Below are 19,794 nucleotides of genomic sequence, written 5' to 3'. Positions count from 1 at the left end.
TGGAATGCCTTCAGGGCAAAGCTCAGCACTGATCAAATTAAAGACACCACCTCCACCCTCATGGATCTTAAATCTTTCTGAACAAAGCAAATGTAACCCAGCACCTACTGGCACACCTGGCTCTTGGAAATTGTTTCTAGTTTCTATGCCCAAGTTTGGACAATTTGCACCCCATTATGGGGGTGTGGGCTTCTCTCTCATCCGTGACATCTCTCACATCCTCCCTCAAGCTCCTCTGCTTTCCAAACGAGGGAGCTCGAAACGAGTGAGCCCTGACTTAGGAAAAAAAAAAAGGTAATAAGTAATAACCAACCATGTGATGTTTAACAGGGCAAGTGCTGGATCTGCCCTGGGATGGGGCAGCCCTGGATGCAGGGACAGACTGGGAATCAGAGGCTGGAGAGCAGCGCCGTGGGAAGGGACCTGGGGGTCCTGGTTGGTCCAAGTTGGATCTGAGTCCCCGGTGTGTCCTGGCAGCCCAAAGGGCCACCGTGTCCTGGGGGGCACCAGGCCAGGGAGGGATTGTCCCGCTCTGCTCTGCACTGGGGCAGCCTCACCTCCAGTGCTGGGGGCACTCTGGGCACCACAAGATCAGAAGGGTCCAAAGCTGTTGGAGAGTGTCCAAAGGAGGGACACGGAGCTGGGGAAGGTCTGAGGAGCGGCTGAGGGCACTTGGCTCGTTCAGCTGCAGCAGAGGAGACTGAGGGGAGGCTCCTGGGGGCTGCAGCTCCTCCCGAGGGGAGGCGGAGGGGCAGGGGCTGAGCTCTGCTCTGGGACAGGGACAGGAGCCCAGGGAACGGCTGGAGCTGGGTCAGGGCTGGGCATGGAGCTCAGGGAAAGGTTCTTCCCCCCGAGGCTGCTGGGCACTGCCCAGGCTCCCCAGGGAATGGGCCCGGCCCCGAGGCTGCCAGAGCTGCAGGAGCGTTTGGACAGCGCTCTCAGGGATGCCCAGGCTGGGGTTGTTGGGGTGTCTGTGCAGGGCCAGGGGTTGGATCAATGATCCTTGTGGGTCCCTTCCAGCTCAGGATATTCAAGGATTCTAAGTTACTGCCAACTGAGGACTGGAGGAATCACTGGCTATTGACGCAAACCAAGTTTAATGTCAGACCACAGCAGTGGCTGGAGAGAGCAGACGCACTCCTGTGTGGACACCCCTGCTGTAAAGTCCGACACTGATCCCTTCCCGGCTGCTGCTCTAAGCAGGATTCTTAACAAAAATCTAACATATCATTCATTAAAGGAGAATTGATTCCTCTGACTTGCTTTGGGAAGGAGGCTGCCTTGCGGTGCTTGGTGTTTTCCAGCATGTGGATACTGGAATGGCGAGGAACACGAGCTGCCGGAATTCAGCTGCTGGGTGGTGCCTCATTCCCAAAGCTGGGGTTCCCAGGTGGGTATTCCTTGGCAGCGGGAGGCAGACACCTCTCCTGGCAGTACCACAGTGGGCAATTTGGCCACTGCAGCTGCAGTAGCTGTTGGTTTACACGCTTTCCTGAAGAACTTTTCATTGCTTTGTCTTCACTCCAGCTCCTCGTGTGCAGATTTTCCCCTTTTTTTGGTTTTTTTTGGGGGGGGCGTTTTTTTGGTACGCTGCTGTTGCGCGGCACGAAGCCCGCGGACCCCCCGGGGGCAGCCCCAAGGCGAGGGGCCGGTTCTCCCCCGGGGCTCCGGGCGGGTCCGCGTCCCCGGGGCGCGGGGCGGGGCCGGGGGTCGCGGGGCCGCCAGTGCGGCCGGGGCGGGCGCGGGGGAAGATGCCCAAAGCGGCGCTGCCGGGACACCGGGGGAGCCCGCGGCGCTCAGCGCTGGGGTAAGGCCGGGACCGCGGGGGTTCGCCGGGGGGAGCGGGGCTGAGAAAGGGGGGGTCCCACGTGGGGGTGGCGGGGGGAGGGACTATATGCGGGCGGAGGGATCCAGGCGCGGCGGGGCGGTGGGAGGCGGATCGGGGGGTGGAAGGGGCGGGCGCGGAGCGGCGGGGGCGGGCGGAGGGAGCGGCGCGCACCGGGCGGCGGGAGCGGGGCCAGGGTCCGGCGGCGCCCGCGGGAACGGGACCGGGAGCGGGACCGGGACCGGGAGCGGGACGAGCCGGGGCCGCGGCGCCGCCTCCCGGGGGCAGCGGGAGCGCGGAAGAGCCGGCGGCGGGAGGAGAGCGCGGCGGCCGGGAAGAGCGGGAGGCGGCCGGAGCCAGGCGGGAGCGGGCCGGGAGGAGCCGCCATGGAGCGGAAGAGGTGGGAGCGCTCGGCGGGGCCGCCCGGGCGCGGGGGGCCGCGGGAGGCCGGGCCGGGGGCTGCAGCCACAGGTGGAGGGGAAGGGAGCCGGGAGCTGCCCCGGCGTAGCCGCGGGGGGGTCGGGGATGCTCGGCCCCCCCTCAGTGATGGGGGAGCGCCGTGAGGAGCCCCCGCGTCCCCTCAGAGCGGCTCATGCCCTGCGAACGCCCGGGGTTCTTTATTCTCAAATGAGCAGCCGGGGTGTTGTTTCTTCTTTCTCGGGGCTCGCTCTGCTGCTTTTTGGGTGTACTTAGGAATTTTGGGGAGGGAGCGTCGGCTGCTCGCGGTGGTGGCCCCGGGGGGCTCGGGATGCGCCTTCCCGGGAGTGTGGCTGTGGGGGAGCACATGGCCCGGGAGCTGGAGGGTTTCTATTTATAGCCCTGCATGGCTCATATGGCTGTAGGTGGCCATATGGATCCTCCCCGCACCCGCGGGCTGAGGTGTGAAACTCGGGTCCAGCGGGAGCTGGGAACGCAGCAGGAGTTGTCCCTGTGTCCTCACCTGGCCCTGCTTGTCGGGAAAATCCATGCCATCAACTTCTGCATCTGTCACAGAATCCTCACAGGATGGCATCTCATTCCACCCCCTGCCATGGGCGGGGACACCTTCCACTGTCCCAGGCTGCTCCAAACCCGGTCCAGCCTGGCCTTGGACACTGCCAGGGATCCAGGGGCAGCTACAGCTTTAGCTTCAGGTTTCATTTTTAGAATCAGATTATGGTTGTGAGAAAAGGGTGAGTGAACCAGAAAATGCCATTTTCGAGAGCGTGAAGCTGATTCCGCTGCTGCAGCTCGGAGGCTGAGGGCAGGATGAGACCACCACCAGCAGCAGCTGAAAGCTTCCAAGATCCCTGTTTTTCCCAGAACTTGTTTGTAAAGTTGTAGTGTCAGAGCTGAACTTTAAAAAAAAAGGGGAGAGAGGAGAAGTAGCATGTTTTTATTCCCAAATTATTATGGGTTTTCCCTTTGTATCAATTTGGACAGAGATCAAAGGTAGAATAGAGCTTTATTGCGCTAGTTTTTGGTTTCTGTTGCATTTTGCATTACCTCAGAGTGGCAAATACAGGTGTGGCAGTTCAGTAATGCCTGTGCAAGTTCTGCCTGTTGTTTACCTGGGTGATTGTTCTGTCCAGCTCCCGGGGATCTACAGACACAGGGGGGGTTTGTGGAAAGCCCCCTGTGAGATGTGTGTGTGAGCCAGTCTCTGGCTGGAAATTACACCTTCCTCGAGGTGTGAGTACCTGGGCAGGTTTTTAAAACCAGTCCTCGAACCTCATCCTTAGGAGGGTTTCTGACTGATTTGGTGGGACTTGTGGGTTGGATTCAGAGTGAGCAGGAAAAATGCAGGATTTCAGGAAGAAAACTGTGTCAGGGATTTTGTCAAAGTGGCAGAGTTGTCTTTGAGAGAGTTTTGGCTCTCTTCAAACTCAGGGTTCCACACGGAGGAAGGAGAATTTAGTGCTGCTATGTGGGGCTCTTTTCTTCAGAGTGTTTTTCTCCTGAAGGTTTGATGACCAAGTGTCAGAAATTTGGGATCGCTGCTTGTCTCTGCCTCAGGTTGTTGACATCACTGTGCTGGGAAACTTCACACTCTTGTGTGAAACTTATTTTGTTGAGAATTCCTTACCTTTGCAGCACAAATGTAAGAAGTTGGAAGGGAATGTTTTTAACACTCCCCCAAGGATATTTTGATCTTTTCCAAAAAAAATTGTGGAGCAGAATGCTTTTACTGAGTCTGTACTTTGCTTTTCCTCTGGTGCTCTGGTTTGCCTGCAGGGAAGCTCATGATTTCTTCTCATGAGAAGGAAACGGCCTCAAGTTGCACCAGGGGGCGTTTACGTTGGGTATTAGGGAAATTTTTTTCATGGAAAGGGTTGTAAAGGATTAGGACAGGCTTCCCAGGACAGTGGTAGAGTCATCATCCCTGGAAATGTTCACAAAACAAGTGGATGTGGCACTCGGGGACGTGGTTTAGTGGTGAACACGGTGGTGATGCTGGGGTGATGGTTGGATTTGATGATCTTAAAGGTCTTTTCCATCTGTAACAATTCCATGATGCCTGAGTTGAGCCCTACAGAATCATCTGGTTGTATTTGTGTTTGTCCCTGCATTACAGAGCTGCCACTTGGGCTCTTCTTTAGGGGTGTGATGCTTCTGGAAATTTGGGAGATTCTGTGTGTCTCGAAGTGCTTTGTTTGGGATTTTTGGGGGGTTTTTTTGGTGTGGTTGGAGTCCAAGTTGCTGAACGAAGACCCCCGCACCCCGTTGCCCTGCGGGGCAGGGAGCATCGTCCCTTGGGAGTGTCATCCCTGCCACGTGCTTGGGACAGCCCCGGTGGGAAGGGGCAGGTCGGGTCCCGAGGCTGCTCCAAGCGGAGCCCCGGGATGGGGCTGTGCATGTGTGAGGGTGTGGGGTGGGCTGTGGCAGCTGGAGGTGTCGCCCACCTGGTCTGGCATGGTTTTATGGCTGTGCCAGCCCATCCCAGCATAACCCAGCTGGAGTGTGGGACCCCGAGGCAGGGCTGGGTGTGGATGCTGCATCCATGGATAACGTGAGGATGCTGCGAGAGAGACGCTGACAGTGGTGGGTTGTGCAGTGTCCTGGGGTCCCCATCTCCCTCGGAGCACTGTCGGGGGGTCCTGCAGCCCTCCAGGAACCCCTGGTGCCGGGATTTGCGTGGAGCAGAGCTGGGGAGAGAAGTGAGAGGAGGGAGCAATGGAAAGCAAGAAGGAGAATCACTTTGTGTTCTTCCCCTGCCCCATCCAGCGAGGAAACGAGGCTCTGAGTGTCTGCTTTCCATGACCCTTTTCCCCTGGGTTATTCCTGCCTCCGTTTCTTCCAGAGGAAGGCGGTGGCTGGGTTTGCTCGGGGTTTTTTTTTGTCTTTTGTCCCTTGCTTCCCAAGTTGTGCAGATCCTGTGCAGGCTAAATGGGAGAGCGGAGGGGAGGAGACTGTGATGAGGGAGGAGGGGAGAGGGCCTGGGCAGCCGCTCTCTCCTTAAGGATATAAGGCAGGAAACAAAGGGTGAGCTGCACATGGAGAGCAGGGGCACCTGGCAGGCCTGGCCCTTCAATGGGCTGCCCCGAACGCGGCTTAATCCGCACGGAGAAGTCTGAGAATGAGAGCTGGGGGTGGCTCGGGGTGGGTCCCAGCAGCCAGGTCTGTTTTGTTAGCGGGAGCCAGGCAGGCCGAGCGATAAAGCCCCGGAGCTGGTGATGGACGAGCATGTAAAATCCTTTGCAACTTGTAAACTCCTTTGCAACTTGGCCGTGTCCTTGTCTTTCACACTCGGGGAACTGTGACAGACCCTAATTTGGGAGCCCAGGATCAATCTAGGCTCGAAGCGTCGCTGCCTGGGGGGATGTTACAGAGCAGAGGTTGGGGTTTGCAGCTTTGTACCAATATGTCTCATTTCTGGGCCTCTTTAAAATCTCTGTGCAAAACCAGGAGTTCAGGAGGAGTGGCAGGAGGTAAATTCTGTGTTTTGTGACATTTAAAGGGCGCCTTAACAGGGCTCAGAGTTCCATGATGTTGGGGGAGTTTCTGTGTGTCCTGGTGTGCAGCCGGAATCCTGCTCGAGGTTTGGGTTCCTCTGGCTCCCCCCACACCTCTGACCCTCCCAGGTGTGTGTGGGTGCCCCAATGTCCTGCATGGTCCTGCCAGGGGGTCCCCAGGAGCTCCAGGGCACCCCACCCCTTCCTTTCTCTGTCACCTTTTGGTCATAGCTTTGCTCCCTGATCTGCTGTTGTCCCAGAGAGCCTGGGGATGATCCTGCCTTTTGCAAGACCTAATCAGAATAAAAGTTTTTCTTCTGAACATTTCAGTGCTTTTCCTTTGGGCCAAGCTTCCCCAGGAAGAGACAGGACTCTCAGTCACTTCAGGTGGGTTTTTTGAGACTCTGAGCAGCTTTTCAGTTCTTCATTGCAAAATGACCACAGCACATACTAAACACACAGAGATGGAGGGCTCTGTTCACTTAAAATCCTGTCTTTGACTGTACTGACTGTTCTGGAAGTTACTCTGCACTTAAATGCATTATTTTTAAACCTGCTAAGACACTAAACCCTAAATTGGAGCAGCAGATCTTGGAAGAGGAAGCAGTGCCATGTTCTTCATGCAGCAGGAGTTTCTCTTCCTGGCTTCACTGGCAGTGGCAGCTCTGTCCTAAAGCTGCTGGAGTTGGTTATTCCTCTCTCTGGATTGAGGCAAATAACTCCCTTTTTAGTTTGAAAAAGTGATTCACAAATCTGAGGCTGGACACAGGCGCTGTTCCTGGCTCCTTGGTCCTACTCTGTGTTGTCTCCTGACCCAAGTGCAGCTCCACAGGGTCCAGCTGAGGAATAACCAGTGAGGGAGTGTTTCCTCCTCTCCCTGCCCTCCAAAGATGGATTATTTTCCTCAGCTGGTTCGTTTGCATGAGCACTGGGCTGTGTGAGCAGTGGTGGTGGCAGGGAGGAGATCCAGGCAGGATAAGCAGCTTGGGAGCACTTGGAGCCAGGAGCTTCCTAAGCAGATGCTGTGTGGGATGACCACAACCTTTCAGTCTTACCTCCTTTGAGAGACTTCTCCAAATTTCAGTTTTAGTATAATTTATATGAAATTTATCTCAGTTTTTGGAGAGCTTTTAATACTTTGATTCTTTCTGGGTTTAAGGGTTTTTTTAATGTATTTTTTTTTTCATGCACAGTCTGACTTGGCCTAATTGCTTTGTCACTGTCCTATACCAGAAATTCTCTGCTTATGCTGGTTTTCCCCAAACAAAGCTTCAGGGCAGCAGACAAGATGTGAAAATAGACTTTTCTTCTGTTTTGTTTTGTCTCTGTTACGACCCTGGTGAGGTTGTCAGTATCTCACCAGTGTGAGAGAAGGTCATTTTTGGTCTTAAAATGCCTTCCAGCCCATTAACCTGTGATAGTGTGATGGATATACAGGGAATGAGCTTCTCCTGGATGGGAGCTAGGATTGAATATGCAAGTTGCAAGGTGGAGCAAACCAGAAGTGAGAGTAATTGAGGGAATAAAGAGGTGTTATGATGCTCACTGAGAAGGTGAAGAATACTTGGTGCTTACTATCTGTACAGTCCTACACTGCAGCCATAGCACACTGGCTTATTTTTGCTTTATGAATAAAAAAATAGCTTATGATGTTGGATTACTTAAAAACACCCACAAAAAAACTCCAAACGAAACACCAATAAAGAGTTGGAATAATTTGTGCCTACTCTCCAGGTTGAGTCTTTGTGGAAACCCAGGTGTTACAGAAGAAACTCTCTTCCCTTTTGCCATTAAAGGAAAATTTTCCAGGTTTTGACCTTTATCTTTGCATCACTTTGTAATTCTTTGTTTTGCAGCTTGTCAGCAGTTAACTTCTGCTTTTCTCCTTTCCTGAAGTCTTCAGGACGCTACAAAAGACATAGAATCAAACCTGAATGTGCTGTTCAAGAGGCAGGGAGAGGAGACAAGGAGCATTTGTGGTGCTGGTCAAATGCAGCAGTCCTGGGAGAAGAAATTGTACTTGAAAATGGGCATTTACTATGAGAAACAACTGAATGAAAAGTGCATATGTGCTGAGATTCCCCCCTGATGGTTATTGTGTGAATTATGCTACATGTGTTTACCTGATCTGAGTCTTCCTCTTGACATATAAAAACATTTTAACTTAATTTGTCTGTTCCACACGAGGAGGAGTTAATATGAAAGCAAAACCACGCATTTTAGAGTTGAATGTGAGCTTCATTCTTGAAAGTTCAGCACGTGTTTTTCAGGAAGGAAATAAAAATTCTCTCTCCTGAGTTGCACAGGCGCTGCTGTGGAAGTGCAGAGGGTTCTGGTTTCCCTCCATGGCTCTTTGGTGTGTTTGTTCCAGCCCCAGTGGGAAGAAGTTCCGGAGCAAGCCACAGCTGGCACGTTACCTGGGCAGCTCCATGGACCTGGGCACCTTCGACTTCCGCACAGGGAAAATGCTGATGAACAAGATGAACAAGAACAGGCAGAGGATGCGCTACGACTGCTCCAACCAAGCCAAAGTAAGACTGAGAGGCAGTGGCGCTTCCCCTCCCTGCTGTGGGACTGCCAGAGCAGTGTCTGGGAGAGAGGGAAAGTGAAGCATTTCATAACTGAAGTGTGAACTTGGAGTTGTGTCAGAACAGCTCTGTTGGTGGGGGTTGGACAAATCCCAGGGGGTTGGTGCCATGGAGGAGAGTTGTGGTACTGCTCAGCCTTCTGTGTAGAAGGGCAGGGAAGAGACTGTCACCTTCCTCAGTTGCCAGCACAAGGAAGGCATTGACCTCTGGGAATGAGTCCAGAGGAGCCCCTCTGCTCTGGAGCCAGGCTGGGAGAGCTGCAGGTGCTCACCTGGAGAGGAGAAGGCTCCAGGGAGAGCTCCGAGCCCCTTGCAGGGCCTAAAGGGGCTCCAGGAGAGCTGCAGAGGGACTGGGGACAAGGCATGGAGGGCCAGGACCCAGGGAATGGCTTCCCAGTGCCAGAGGGCAGGGCTGGATGGGATCTTGGGCAGGAATTGTTCCCTGGGAGGGTGGGCAGGCCCTGGCACAGGGTGCCCAGAGCAGCTGGGGCTGCCCCTGGATCCCTGGCAGTGGCCAAGGCCAGGCTGGACATTGGGGCTTGGAGCAGCCTGGGACAGTGGGAGGTGTCCCTGCCCATGGCAGGGGTGGCACTGGATGGGCTTTGAGGTCCTTCCCAACCTAAACTGTTCCAGGATTCCCTGATCCCCCTCCTTGCAGTGTGAGCTCACCTCTAGCATGATCTCCTCTAGATCCCCACATCTCCTGGGGCTGTGCAGCAGCTCTGCCCTGCCCTGGCCTTTGGTTTAAGAGGAGAGGAGGGATGTGGGTCCACAGGGATGAGGAGATGCTGCAGCTCCTGCCAGTGACTCCTTGGAGCTCTCCCAGGCTGTGCTGGTGACTCAGCTTTGGAATTGATGGAAGGGGAGGTGGCATTTGGGGCAAAAAACGGGAGAGGGAAGAGGACTGTGAGGCCTATTTGTAGAACAAAATAAAAGATTCTCTAGCTGGTAATTCAGATTGTTGAGGTGTAGTCAGGGTGGCAGTGGCAGGCTCCCTGTCTGGATTGATTGCCCCAAGTCATTCCTAAGCATCTTCATTGGATGCTAAAATCTTTCTCAGAACCCCAAAGCTGCTGTCCATGCACCTAAACACCAAATGTGGAAAAGGTACAATGCTCATTTTTGAAATACATCAGCCAGTCAAGAATCATCATCACGAGAGTGCTGGGAACATTTCTTGCAGCCCTGGGTGCTGCAGTGATATTTTGAGACCCGCCTTGAGGCAGAGACCAGCAGCTCACACACCTCTCAGGCTAAAAATTCTGCCCAAAACTCTCAATAAATGTACAAATGTTATCACTGGCTTCTGAATGGATTAGCACCCAGATGGTTCAGAATTATATTTGTCCTGAATACATCTTTTCTGCATCTCATGAATAAATCTGTGAAGCAGAAGTGGTGTTTGCATCCCCGAGAACAAAGTGTGTCCTACAGCCATTCCAAGAGTTGTGTGTTAGATTTTGGGGATGAGGAGCAGTCTTCCTATGCTCTCCCTAACAGAAAATGCAGTTGTGTAGTGCAAAATTGATCATGAGCTTCATTAAAAGCTGAACTTTGTTCAGAACCAAAGGTAAAAAAGGGTATTCAGCCTCCAGCTGTGTTGGTTTGTTTATTGGTCACAAGTGGATTTAAAAGGAATGGTTTGGAGTGGTTTCTGGATTCAGAAAGCAGCCTCTAAATTCCTGTCTGTAATGTTTTTATTTTTTAAAAAATACTGTGTTGTAATCCTCTGTTTTAGTGATTACACATGGCTTCTTCTGACTCCTAAAGTCATTAAAAATGGGAGTAAAACTGATGGGTATGAACTAGAATGGGAGGAGGCTGCTATGTTAAACAGAATGAGTGGAAAACTTTGATAGGTCTAGGGCAAGATTTGAATTTAGTTATGCATTTTTAGCAGCCTAACTTGTATAACTTGAGATCAGACAAGATTTCAAGCCCAGGAACTGTTCCTTGCTGCACATCTTCGTGGCTGTAGTAGCATTTCAGCAAATTGAAACTATTTTTGTGGGCTTTTCCTTTTCTTTTTGCTTGAAACAGGGCAAGCCTGATTTGAACACAGCCCTGCCTGTGAGACAGACAGCCTCTATCTTCAAGCAGCCCGTCACAAAGATCACAAACCACCCCAGCAACAAGGTGAAGAGTGACCCCCAGAAAGCTGTGGACCAGCCCAGGCAGGTAAGGCTGAGAAACTCCTGGATTTGCTACTGGGAGGATCCCAAAATAATCTGCTTCAATTGTGTGATGCTGAACAAATACTTCCTGGCAGTTCCTGATCTCTGACACTTCAGAAAAAGCTGGTCTTTCAGAAGCAGTGGCTTGCAGGGCCCCCAGCTCGTACATCAGAACAAGCCCCATTGCCAGTCTCTAGCTATGGGCTCTGTGCCCTGGGATTTATAAACTCCAGCCTTTGGCTAGATCACAGTTCTGGTGTAGCTAAACTTGAATTTCCTTAATGCTGAAATTAAATGTTATCTACAAAATTATTCAGACATTGTAACCACTTCAGGGGACACTTAGGTTTAGAATCACTGTCAAACGTGATTGTGTAAGAATTGCGTGTTCCATTAAATCCATGTTCCTGCACAGACCCATCCAATGTGGTGTTACTCTGCCAGTAGATCATAAATTCACTTAGAATGTCATTATTAATACAAAATCAAAGCGTTTTTCTTACCATAATGTGTATTTGCAAGCAAGAGTACACACCAAAATTAAAGGCAAGGGTGCTCAGGACAAGGAGAGGCCCTGGTAAAATAAGCTGTACTGATTGGAACACTGGCAGCCTTTTCTGAAAACTTCAAGAACCACATTTTGAAGGCAGTTTTTAAGAATTACATAAACCTAGTTCAACTTGAACCTCCAGGTGTGAGATAGAATTTACCTGAAATGGACTTGGGTGGGATTTTTTGGTGGTTGGGGTGGGTTTTTTTCTGTTTTTTAAGCAGGCTGGCAGGGACTTACCATGGTTTCCTAGGGAAGTAGAACCTGTATGTTCACAGTGTTGTTGCTATTCCTGCAGTTTTTATAGTTAAGGCAGCAAAAGAGAACACTCAAGATAAAATTCCCTCTCCAAATTCTGAGCTGGATTTGTGTTCCTGTTTAAGATACTTTACTGGACTGCAGAATATTTCGACTTTTGCTCAGCAGACTCCGGGTGTTTCTGCAAAACTTGAAAGCAGTGCCAAGTCCCATCATGCACTGGCTTAAAAATCCCAGAATCCCAGAATTCTTGGGGGCTCGAAGGGATCTTAAAAATTATCCCATTCCACCCTCCTGCCATGGGCAGGGATACCTTCCACTATCCCAGGTTGCTCCAAGCCCCGGCCAGCCCGGCCTTGGGCACTGCCAGGGCTGGGGCAGCCCCAGCTGCTCTGGGTAACAAAAAAAAATCACCTGTTTGAAAGGCTAGAGAACAGGCAGCCTGTGCTTGGGCTGTGCCCTCATTCTCCTTTTTGGAAAAGTCACGTGGGGTCAGTTGCACTTGGATTTTGACAGGCAGGAAAAGGGGGTGGGATGTGCCTGGAGTGTTTGAGGTGAATTCTTGATTTCTCAAAACCTTGATAAAAATGTGGTTTTTTGCAAGATAGTTGATCCTCCAGCTATTCAGTGATCACCCTCCTGCACCAGCTGCAGAGTTGAAGGTGTAGCAAGGTGATGTATTTGGCCTTCTACCAAACCAGACATTCAGGTGCCTTTAAGCTTGGGGAGAGCCTGTGACTCAAAATCTGGTAAAGAACAGACACAGGGGAAAGGACTAAACTGCTGGAGAAGAAGAAAATAATAATTTACCGTGAATAGAGTTCTTGCATTCCTTAACTTTCTGTGGGCTATGTAGGAGAGAAATAGGGTGTAAAAAAGGCTGTCTCACACTGTGGGCTCGTAGCTGAGGTCAGCAAGCCTGGCCTTGATGCTGCAGCTCAGAGCAGGGAAGGTACCAGGCCCTGGAAGAAAAGAGAGTTTTTCAAGGCAGCAAACTGGTACAGAGGAGTTGTGGGGCTGATTGGCAACGAGGATTGTTCCTGCTGTTGGATGTGGCACGTCCCTTCTGTGGTAAATCCACACTAAACTGTCCCCAGCACTGCTGTTCCCTCTCTGCACAGGAGCAGGGATTTTGTGGAGTTGTCAGATCTGTTCCTGGTTGTGCCAACAACCTCCAGTAACCACCTGCTTTGACTGCAGCTCTTCTGGGAGAAGAAGCTGAGTGGACTGAATGCCTTTGACATTGCAGAAGAGCTGGTGAAAACAATGGACCTTCCCAAAGGGCTGCAAGGTAATCAGAGGGTGCCCCTCACTTAGGGCTGGCATTTTGGCACCTGGCAGCAGTGAGTGAAGGTGCTGAGGATGAGCTCCCTGTTCCCAGAGCCTGGCAGGGCCATGGCCATTCCTGCTGCAGCAGGAGCTGTAGTGCTTTGCCTGGGGGTCCCAGTGCCCTTTGTTCTGAGGAAACACTGAAGCAAAGCTTCTCAGCTTTTGGGGGGATTCACCTTCCAGAAACATCAGAGTGTCCCAGAATGCTGTTTGGGTTTGGGTTGGAAGGGACCCTGAATCTCATCCAGTTCCACCCGTGCCATGGGCAGGGACACCTCCCACTGTCCCAGGCTGCTCCAAGCCCCAGTGTCCAGCCTGGCCTTGGGCACTGCCAGGGATCCAGGGGCAGCCCCAGCTGCTCTGGGCACCCTGTGCCAGGGCCTGCCCACCCTCCCAGGGAACAATTCCTGCCCAAGATCCCATCCAACCCTGCCCTCTGGCACTGGGAAGCCATTCCCTGGCTCCTGGCCCTCTGAGCCCTTGTCCAAAGTCCTTTTCCAGCTCTCTTGGAGCCCTTTAGGCTCTGGAAGGGGCTTTGAGGTCTCCCTGGAGCCTTCTCTTCTCCAGGTGAGCACCCCCAGCTCTGAGCCTTGTTCGAGCAGAATGGAAGCATCTCCCCAATGTGGTGGTTTTTATCTTCTGGTTGTAACAGAACGAGGAACTGCTCTAAGTTTAAATACCCTTGGAGAGCTGCACAGGTGCTGTTGGAAGCATTTAGGTCTGGGATTTATGTCGTGTGAGCTTTCAAACTGACAGCCTGTGCTTTGCCATTAAAATTTCATTCCCATTGTCCTGATTTCCCACTCCCTGCCTGGGGCAGTGCTGCTTATGGATTTCCCTCCCCCTCGCAGGGGTTGGCCCCGGCTGCACGGACGAGACTCTGCTCTCTGCCATCGCCAGTGCCCTGCACACCAGCACCATGCCCATCACTGGCCAGCTCTCTGCAGCCGTGGAGAAGAACCCTGGGGTGTGGCTGAACACCTCGCAGCCTCTCTGCAAAGCCTTCATGGTGACAGATGAAGATATCAGGTATGAACTGGAAGTAGCACTTGCTGTCCTGGAACCAGGTTCCTTATGCTCAAACAGTGCTTTGCTTTTCTTTCTAAAGGTCTGATGGAGCACTGTGGCTTGGGAATTAATTTGAATGGCTCTCTAGCAATAGAGTAGACAAAAGTTGTCACATTAAGCTGTCATGTGCTTAAAGCCCATTTTTTTTCATTTTGGCCATGCTCAGGTACTCTGGAGTTTCAGGCTCACGATTGTTTTTCATGTCAAAGTTTCCTTTTATTGACAAAAGTGTCTGAGTTGGGGTAGCCTTGACTGAGGCACCTCAGAGCAGAGATGGGATTGGAGAAATCCTCAACAGTGGGATTGGGTTCTCTTCACCTTCCTCTGTGTCAGTAAATGAATTAAATAAAATTTATGGATTGAGCAAATGCAAGCCCTGCCTGCTGTGGTGGCAGGGAACAAAGATGCAGTTTATTCTGCTATAGGTTGCTTTAGTAGTGAAATATTGTTAAATCAGGACTGGTCAAACTCAGCTTTAAGTTTTTGATGGAGAACTGAACATACCAAGGGCCTGCAGCATGCAATTTGCATTCATTAAGTGTTTAAAGGCAGTCCTTGCTTTGACTGCTTGATAAATCTTTTGGAATTGCAGGATGACTTTTCTGTGCTTGATTTAGACATAAATGACCAGGAAAAACAGTCTGTTTATGACTTTGATGTCCTTTGGCTAAGCTGAAATAGGAGCCCCATGAGCCACTGATTGTTGATCACTTCTTTGCTGTGACTTTGACTTCTTAGGGTTCGGGCTCAAAAGGAAAATGAGCAGAAAGAAGTGGCCTGAAACTTAATTTTCTCCAGTCTTATTTTTGAAAGCCTGTGCAGGGTAGGCTGACTTGTTAGATATTAGTACTAGGAGTTAAAAATTAGCAATAGGCTAAAGAAAAAAAAGTCAGTTGCTAGATGAGCCAAACTTCAGCCAGAAATCAACAGATGCAGGACTCATGATAGAGAATACTGGAAAAATTTTTAAAGTGTTTTTCATCTTCACTTCCAGTACAATGCCAGGCAGGGTTTCTTTGGGGTTTTTTTTGTTTTACAATGGAGTTCTTAGAGGCCTTTTGCAGTCCGTGCTTGTCTGGTGCTGGAGGGGACTGGAGACTCTTTTCCCTTGGCAAAGGCAGCCTTGGGGGCTGATGCTGGGTGTCCCTTGTGTTGGGCAGGAAGCAGGAGGAGCTGGTGCAGCAGGTGAGGAAGAGGCTGGAGGAGGCCCTGATGGCCGACATGCTGGCCCACGTGGAGGAGATCGCCAGGGATGGGGAGCCTCCCTCGGAGAAAGAAGGAGCAGAGGAGGAAGGAGAAGAAGAGGAGGAGGAGGAGGAGCAGGACCATGACCAGGAGATGGAGAATGTATAGTCCAGGTAAGGTGATAGTGCTGTGTCTCACCTTAAACATTGGGGACAGGGAGATTTTTGGGAGGAATCTTAAATATTGATGAATCTTTGCTTTTTAGCCTGTGCTTTGAAAGGTGTGGTGGCCTTGGGTCAGGAATGGGGAGGTGGGTGTGAGACCCCACCTGCAGAGCTGCCCCAGCCCTGGGGAACAACATCAGGAGCACGGGGAGCTGCTGGAGCCACTCCAGAGGAGGCCACGGAGCTGCCCCAAGGGCTGGAGCCCCTCTGCTCTGGAGCCAGGCTGGGAGAGCTGCGGGTGCTCACCTGGAGAGGAGAAGGCTCCAGGGAGAGCTCCGAGCCCCTTGCAGGGCCTAAAGGGGCTCCAGGAGAGCTGCAGAGGGACTGGGGACAAGGCATGGAGGGCCAGGAGCCAGGGAATGGCTTCCCAGTGCCAGAGGGCAGGGCTGGATGGGATCTTGGGCAGGAATTGTTCCCTGGGAGGGTGGGCAGGCCCTGGCACAGGGTGCCCAGAGCAGCTGGGGCTGCCCCTGGATCCCTGGCAGTGCCCAAGGCCAGGCTGGACACTGGGGCTGGGAAGGGTCTGGAGCACCAGGAGTGGCTGAGGGAGCTGGGAAAGGGGCTCAGCCTGGAGAAAAGGAGGCTCAGAGTTCAGCCCCAGCTGTCTCAGCCTGTCTCCATAGGAAAGGTTCTCCAGCCCTAGGATCAGCTTAGTGCCCTCCTCTGGAGGCTCTGAGACAAGAATCAAGAATGTGGTGGGGGGAAAAAAGGGACTTTTTAGGATGAATAGCAGAAGAGCTCCTTTGGAGGGAATGGGGATTTCAGGTAGGAGGAAGATTGATTTTTTTAAGCAATCCTTGGAGCCTGAAGGTTCATTATAGTGTGTGATCTGCTTGGCTTTTGGGAGATCCCATCTTACACCTGGGCCCTTTTTTCCCCATTTTCCTGTATCACCAACAGTAGCTTTATTTGGACAGTGAATACCTTGAATTCCTTTCTGCTATCGAGGTCTGTCAACAGGCAGGAGCAGAACAAACTGACTGCTGCAGGTGAAATCCAGGAGATAAGGACATGGATGTGTTGTGACAGGGGGATTTCTTCTTATAAGAAAAGATATAAAAATTCTTTTTGACTTGCAAGTTATTTTTTTCCTCTTTCAGGGAGTTCCATCAGAGAATTCCCAGTATAAACCCACTCAGCAGGGTCAGCACAACCATTCACAGAGCCAGGAGTGCACCACCAGTCCAGCTGTACCCCAGAGCCTTTGGATGGACTTCAGGAAACGTGGAAGCTGAGGGTTCATTCATTGCTGGGGACTTTGGCAGATGGAACTTGACTAAACTCTACTCCCCTTCCTTTTTCTAAAGGGGTAGGGTGATTGGCAATGCAAAAGTGGGAGGGGATAAAGGAATATCACATGGTGGGAGGGAAAATCCTAGGAACTGAATTTGCTGGCTCTTTTTTATTTCTTTTTTTTTGGTGTTATTTTTTGTGGGTCAGTGCTGGGTGATACGTTTTTAAGCTTTTCTATCAAAGTACTTTTAATGACCCACAGAAACAATTTTCTCTCTAACCTGAGGGAGGGAGATGCTGTTTTACTCCTTGGCTACTCTGCTGTGGGCTACCTGTTTGTACCTGACTGTAGGGAGGTCATTTCATGTTGTCAGTGGTTCATTCCATGTGTGAATTCCAGTCACTGAATTGCCATTTCCTCACAAGACCACATTGGTCTTGGAAGTGTAGTCTCAGAGCTGAGCTGCCAATGCCTCTGCCACCTGAGCTTGGGTGAGGAGGGGAAGTTGCACTCGAGGACTTGGGCTGCCAGCTCTGGGAATTGGGGATTTTGGTTATTCCACACCACGGTTTGGATACAGAGCTGTGTGTGTCCAGACATCCTGAACAGAGTCTTGGAGGCAAATATACCCAACCTGAGGTATATTTTACTTGGGTTTAAGTCCAGTCAGAAGGACTTTCTCAACTGGGGATGGAAGGATGACTCATTTCTGACTGATAATGAGGAAAACTTCCTCCTTTTTCTCTTCTGGTGCCAAGAACCTGCCCTCTGTTCCTCTGTGTGGAGGGAAGGGGATCCATTCCAACAGGTGTGGCTACACACCTGCTTTTGTGTGCAGTAATGTTCTGACCTCTTTAAAAAAAAAAAAGGAAAGGAAAAAGGTTGATTTTTCTATGATTGATATCTAAAAAACGAATTTAAAGCTTTTTATTAAGTATTGAATCTTTCTTATTTGCATGTGCAGTGAAGTGACCAGCATTTTGTGTCAAAAATTGGACTGATGTGAAACCTGCCTTAATGTGTTTATAAGTATTTGGCTTCACCATGGGTACCTTGATTGATTCCTCAGTCTCTTCCAGTACATCTTTGAGCATATTGGGGTAACTTGTGGCTAAAAATGGATTTCTCTGGGAAGGGAGACAAGGAGGGGGGAGAAGATGAGAGTTGGTAGCTTGGGGAATGTGTTGACTGGATTGCAAAATTTATTTTAGTCTTAGGGTATCCATTGCATAATCTGTGTGTGGACGTCTCTGCTGAGAGAACACTACAAAGTGGTGGATTAAATATTGTGCCACCAACCAATTGTACAAGTTGTTTGTATCCCATAACTTGGGGAAGAAAGTAGCTCCCAGAGCCTTTATTGTGTGAGAAAGATTAGCAGGAACAGCCAGGGGCCAGGGAATTGCCTTGGGGAGTAGTGCAGCTTCGTGATCCCTGAAAAATATCCCTTGCCAAAGTGATTGATCCTGTTCGCACTCTTTTCTTAAAGGTTTGAAAACACAGACTTGGTTGATATTGCTCATTTGAGTACTGCAAGGAGACTGAATTGTACTCTGCTGCTGCTCTGCCAGGTGCTGCTTTGGGGAGCTTTACCTGGCACTGCAGGCAGCGACCATTATTTTCCTTTCTGAACAGTCTGTTACAGTTATTACTCTGTAAATCTGTCCTCTTGTAAGTCATGGTGTTGAATTAAATGTTTCTCACAAAGAAGAGGTTCTTCTAGTCTGCCTCAAGCCCTTACCTGGAGTTTTGTGCTCTGCCCTTTCCACTTCTCCCAGTGGAGATGCTCTGGGGGTTCTGTTGTGGGCTCCATGCTGAGATTTGGATCTTGAATCTGGGGAATGTGGAGGAAAACTTGAAGAAAGCAGTTCATTCTTGCTGCAGAATCCTCTCCTGTGCCCTCAGCAAGGGAGAGGCTGCCAGGGTGTCCCATCTCTTGGGCAGGTTGGTGATAGAGTCACAGAATTGTTAAGGTGGGAAAAGATCTTTAAGATAATAAAGTCCAACCATCAGCCCAGCACCACCACATTCACCACTAAACCGTGTCCCCAGGTGCCACATCCACACTGCTTTTGAACGCTGCCAGGGGTGGTGACTCCACCACTGCCCTGGGCAGGATAACTCTTTCTGTGAAAAAACTAAATAAATAAAATTCCTACTATCCAATGTAAAGCTCTCCTGACTCAACTTGAGTCTATTCCCATATGGCCCTTTGAAGCTCAGTGCCAGCAGTTCACATCCCACACCAGAGGTGTCCTTGTGGCCAGAGCAATCTTGTTCAGATGCTGTGTCTTTTTTAAAATTTGTTTCATATCTGGTGGTGTCTTCATCTACTTTTACTTGAATCTAAACCTACCCTAAGTGTAGGTAGAACCAAACACCAGTGATTGAGATCTTGACACTCATATTTTGACACACTGAATATCAGGTTTAAATTGCTGCCAACTCTCTTGTTTTCCCCCCCCCCACTGCTTTCCCTGTCCAGCTCTCTTCCCTTCAGTTTACAAAGTTTATTTATGTTTGATACGGAGGAGTTGCTTGTGCAAAGTGCCAGAAAGGGGCTCAGGACTCCTCTCACAGCCAAACAAAGTGAAGTAACTTTACCTGCTCACCAAGGTAAGGAAAACAAGCGTTTCTTTTCACTGACTGTGATGTCATTTTCACGTTGCTGCAATAACAACTGGATTAGTTTGTCTTAGCTCTGGACATAACTGACAGGCATAAAGTGTCTGCCATCATCAAATCTATCCCCAGGGTGGAGAAAGCAGCTTGCTTGAGATATAACTTGTTAAGCATGTGATCAGTAAATAATGTACTTAAAAGCAGGTGAGTGGAATTGAGGCAAAGCTTATATTTCATTAATTAATATCCTCTTCTGCATAGGATGTTGGTGGCTACAGTTTTTTCCTCTCCACTTTGTTTTACAAAACTTAAAGATTTAAAGGGAATGTCATTTTCCTGCTGTTTGGGGAGTGTTATTTTTACTGAATTCTAGCTGGATGAAATTTTGTGCAAGCCATAGGATGAATTGGAATGGATATTGGTGCAGTCTGGATTTGGCCAGCAGAGCTCTTGGAGGTGGTTCTGCCCAGGAAAAGTTGGCTCGATTCACATCTGAAATTGAACTTGCTGAACTGGCTGTTGAGCAAGGAAAGGGAGGAGTTGTGTTGCTTGTAAACTGAGCACATCAGGAAGGGAAGACAGTCGGGGATGCCATGGCTGGACTCTGGGAATGCAGGCATGTTAAACCCTGCCTCGGGGGCTCTGATGTCATGGCTGAGAGTTTGGGTTGGAAAGGACCTTAAAGCTCATCCCATCCCACCCCTGCCATGGGCAGGGACACCTCCCACTGTCCCAGGCTGCTCCAAGCCCCAATGTCCAGCCTGGCCTTGGACACTGCCAGGGATCCAGGGGCAGCCCCAGCTGCT

General features: G+C 50.6%; 1 protein-coding gene across 3 annotated transcripts; it reads left to right on the top strand.

Annotated features, from left to right (window-relative positions):
- Positions 1 to 1,736: 1,736 nt before the first annotated feature.
- MBD3 (methyl-CpG binding domain protein 3) lies at positions 1,737 to 18,080 on the top strand. Of its 3 annotated transcripts, none has more exons than XM_039566239.1 (8): positions 1,737 to 1,807; positions 6,088 to 6,144; positions 8,129 to 8,288; positions 10,385 to 10,522; positions 12,527 to 12,617; positions 13,507 to 13,684; positions 14,884 to 15,081; positions 16,233 to 18,080. In XM_039566239.1, the coding sequence occupies exons 1-7, from the start codon at positions 1,752 to 1,754 to the stop codon at positions 15,074 to 15,076; spliced, it is 873 nt and encodes a 290-aa protein (XP_039422173.1). In that variant the 5' UTR covers positions 1,737 to 1,751; the 3' UTR covers positions 15,077 to 15,081; positions 16,233 to 18,080. The 3 variants fall into 3 exon arrangements, with proteins under 3 accessions (XP_039422173.1, XP_039422174.1, XP_039422175.1); XM_039566240.1 differs by lacking the exon at positions 1,737 to 1,807 and adding an exon at positions 2,123 to 2,225; XM_039566241.1 differs by lacking the exons at positions 1,737 to 1,807; positions 6,088 to 6,144 and adding an exon at positions 2,123 to 2,225.
- Positions 18,081 to 19,794: the final 1,714 nt, after the last annotated feature.

The sequence above is a fragment of the Corvus cornix genome, chromosome 28 (genome assembly GCF_000738735.6).
Source record: "Corvus cornix cornix isolate S_Up_H32 chromosome 28, ASM73873v5, whole genome shotgun sequence".
Lineage (NCBI taxonomy): Eukaryota > Metazoa > Chordata > Aves > Passeriformes > Corvidae > Corvus > Corvus cornix.
The sequence above is the reverse complement of the archived record's forward strand: the minus strand, read 5'-3'. Positions and strand labels throughout refer to the sequence as shown.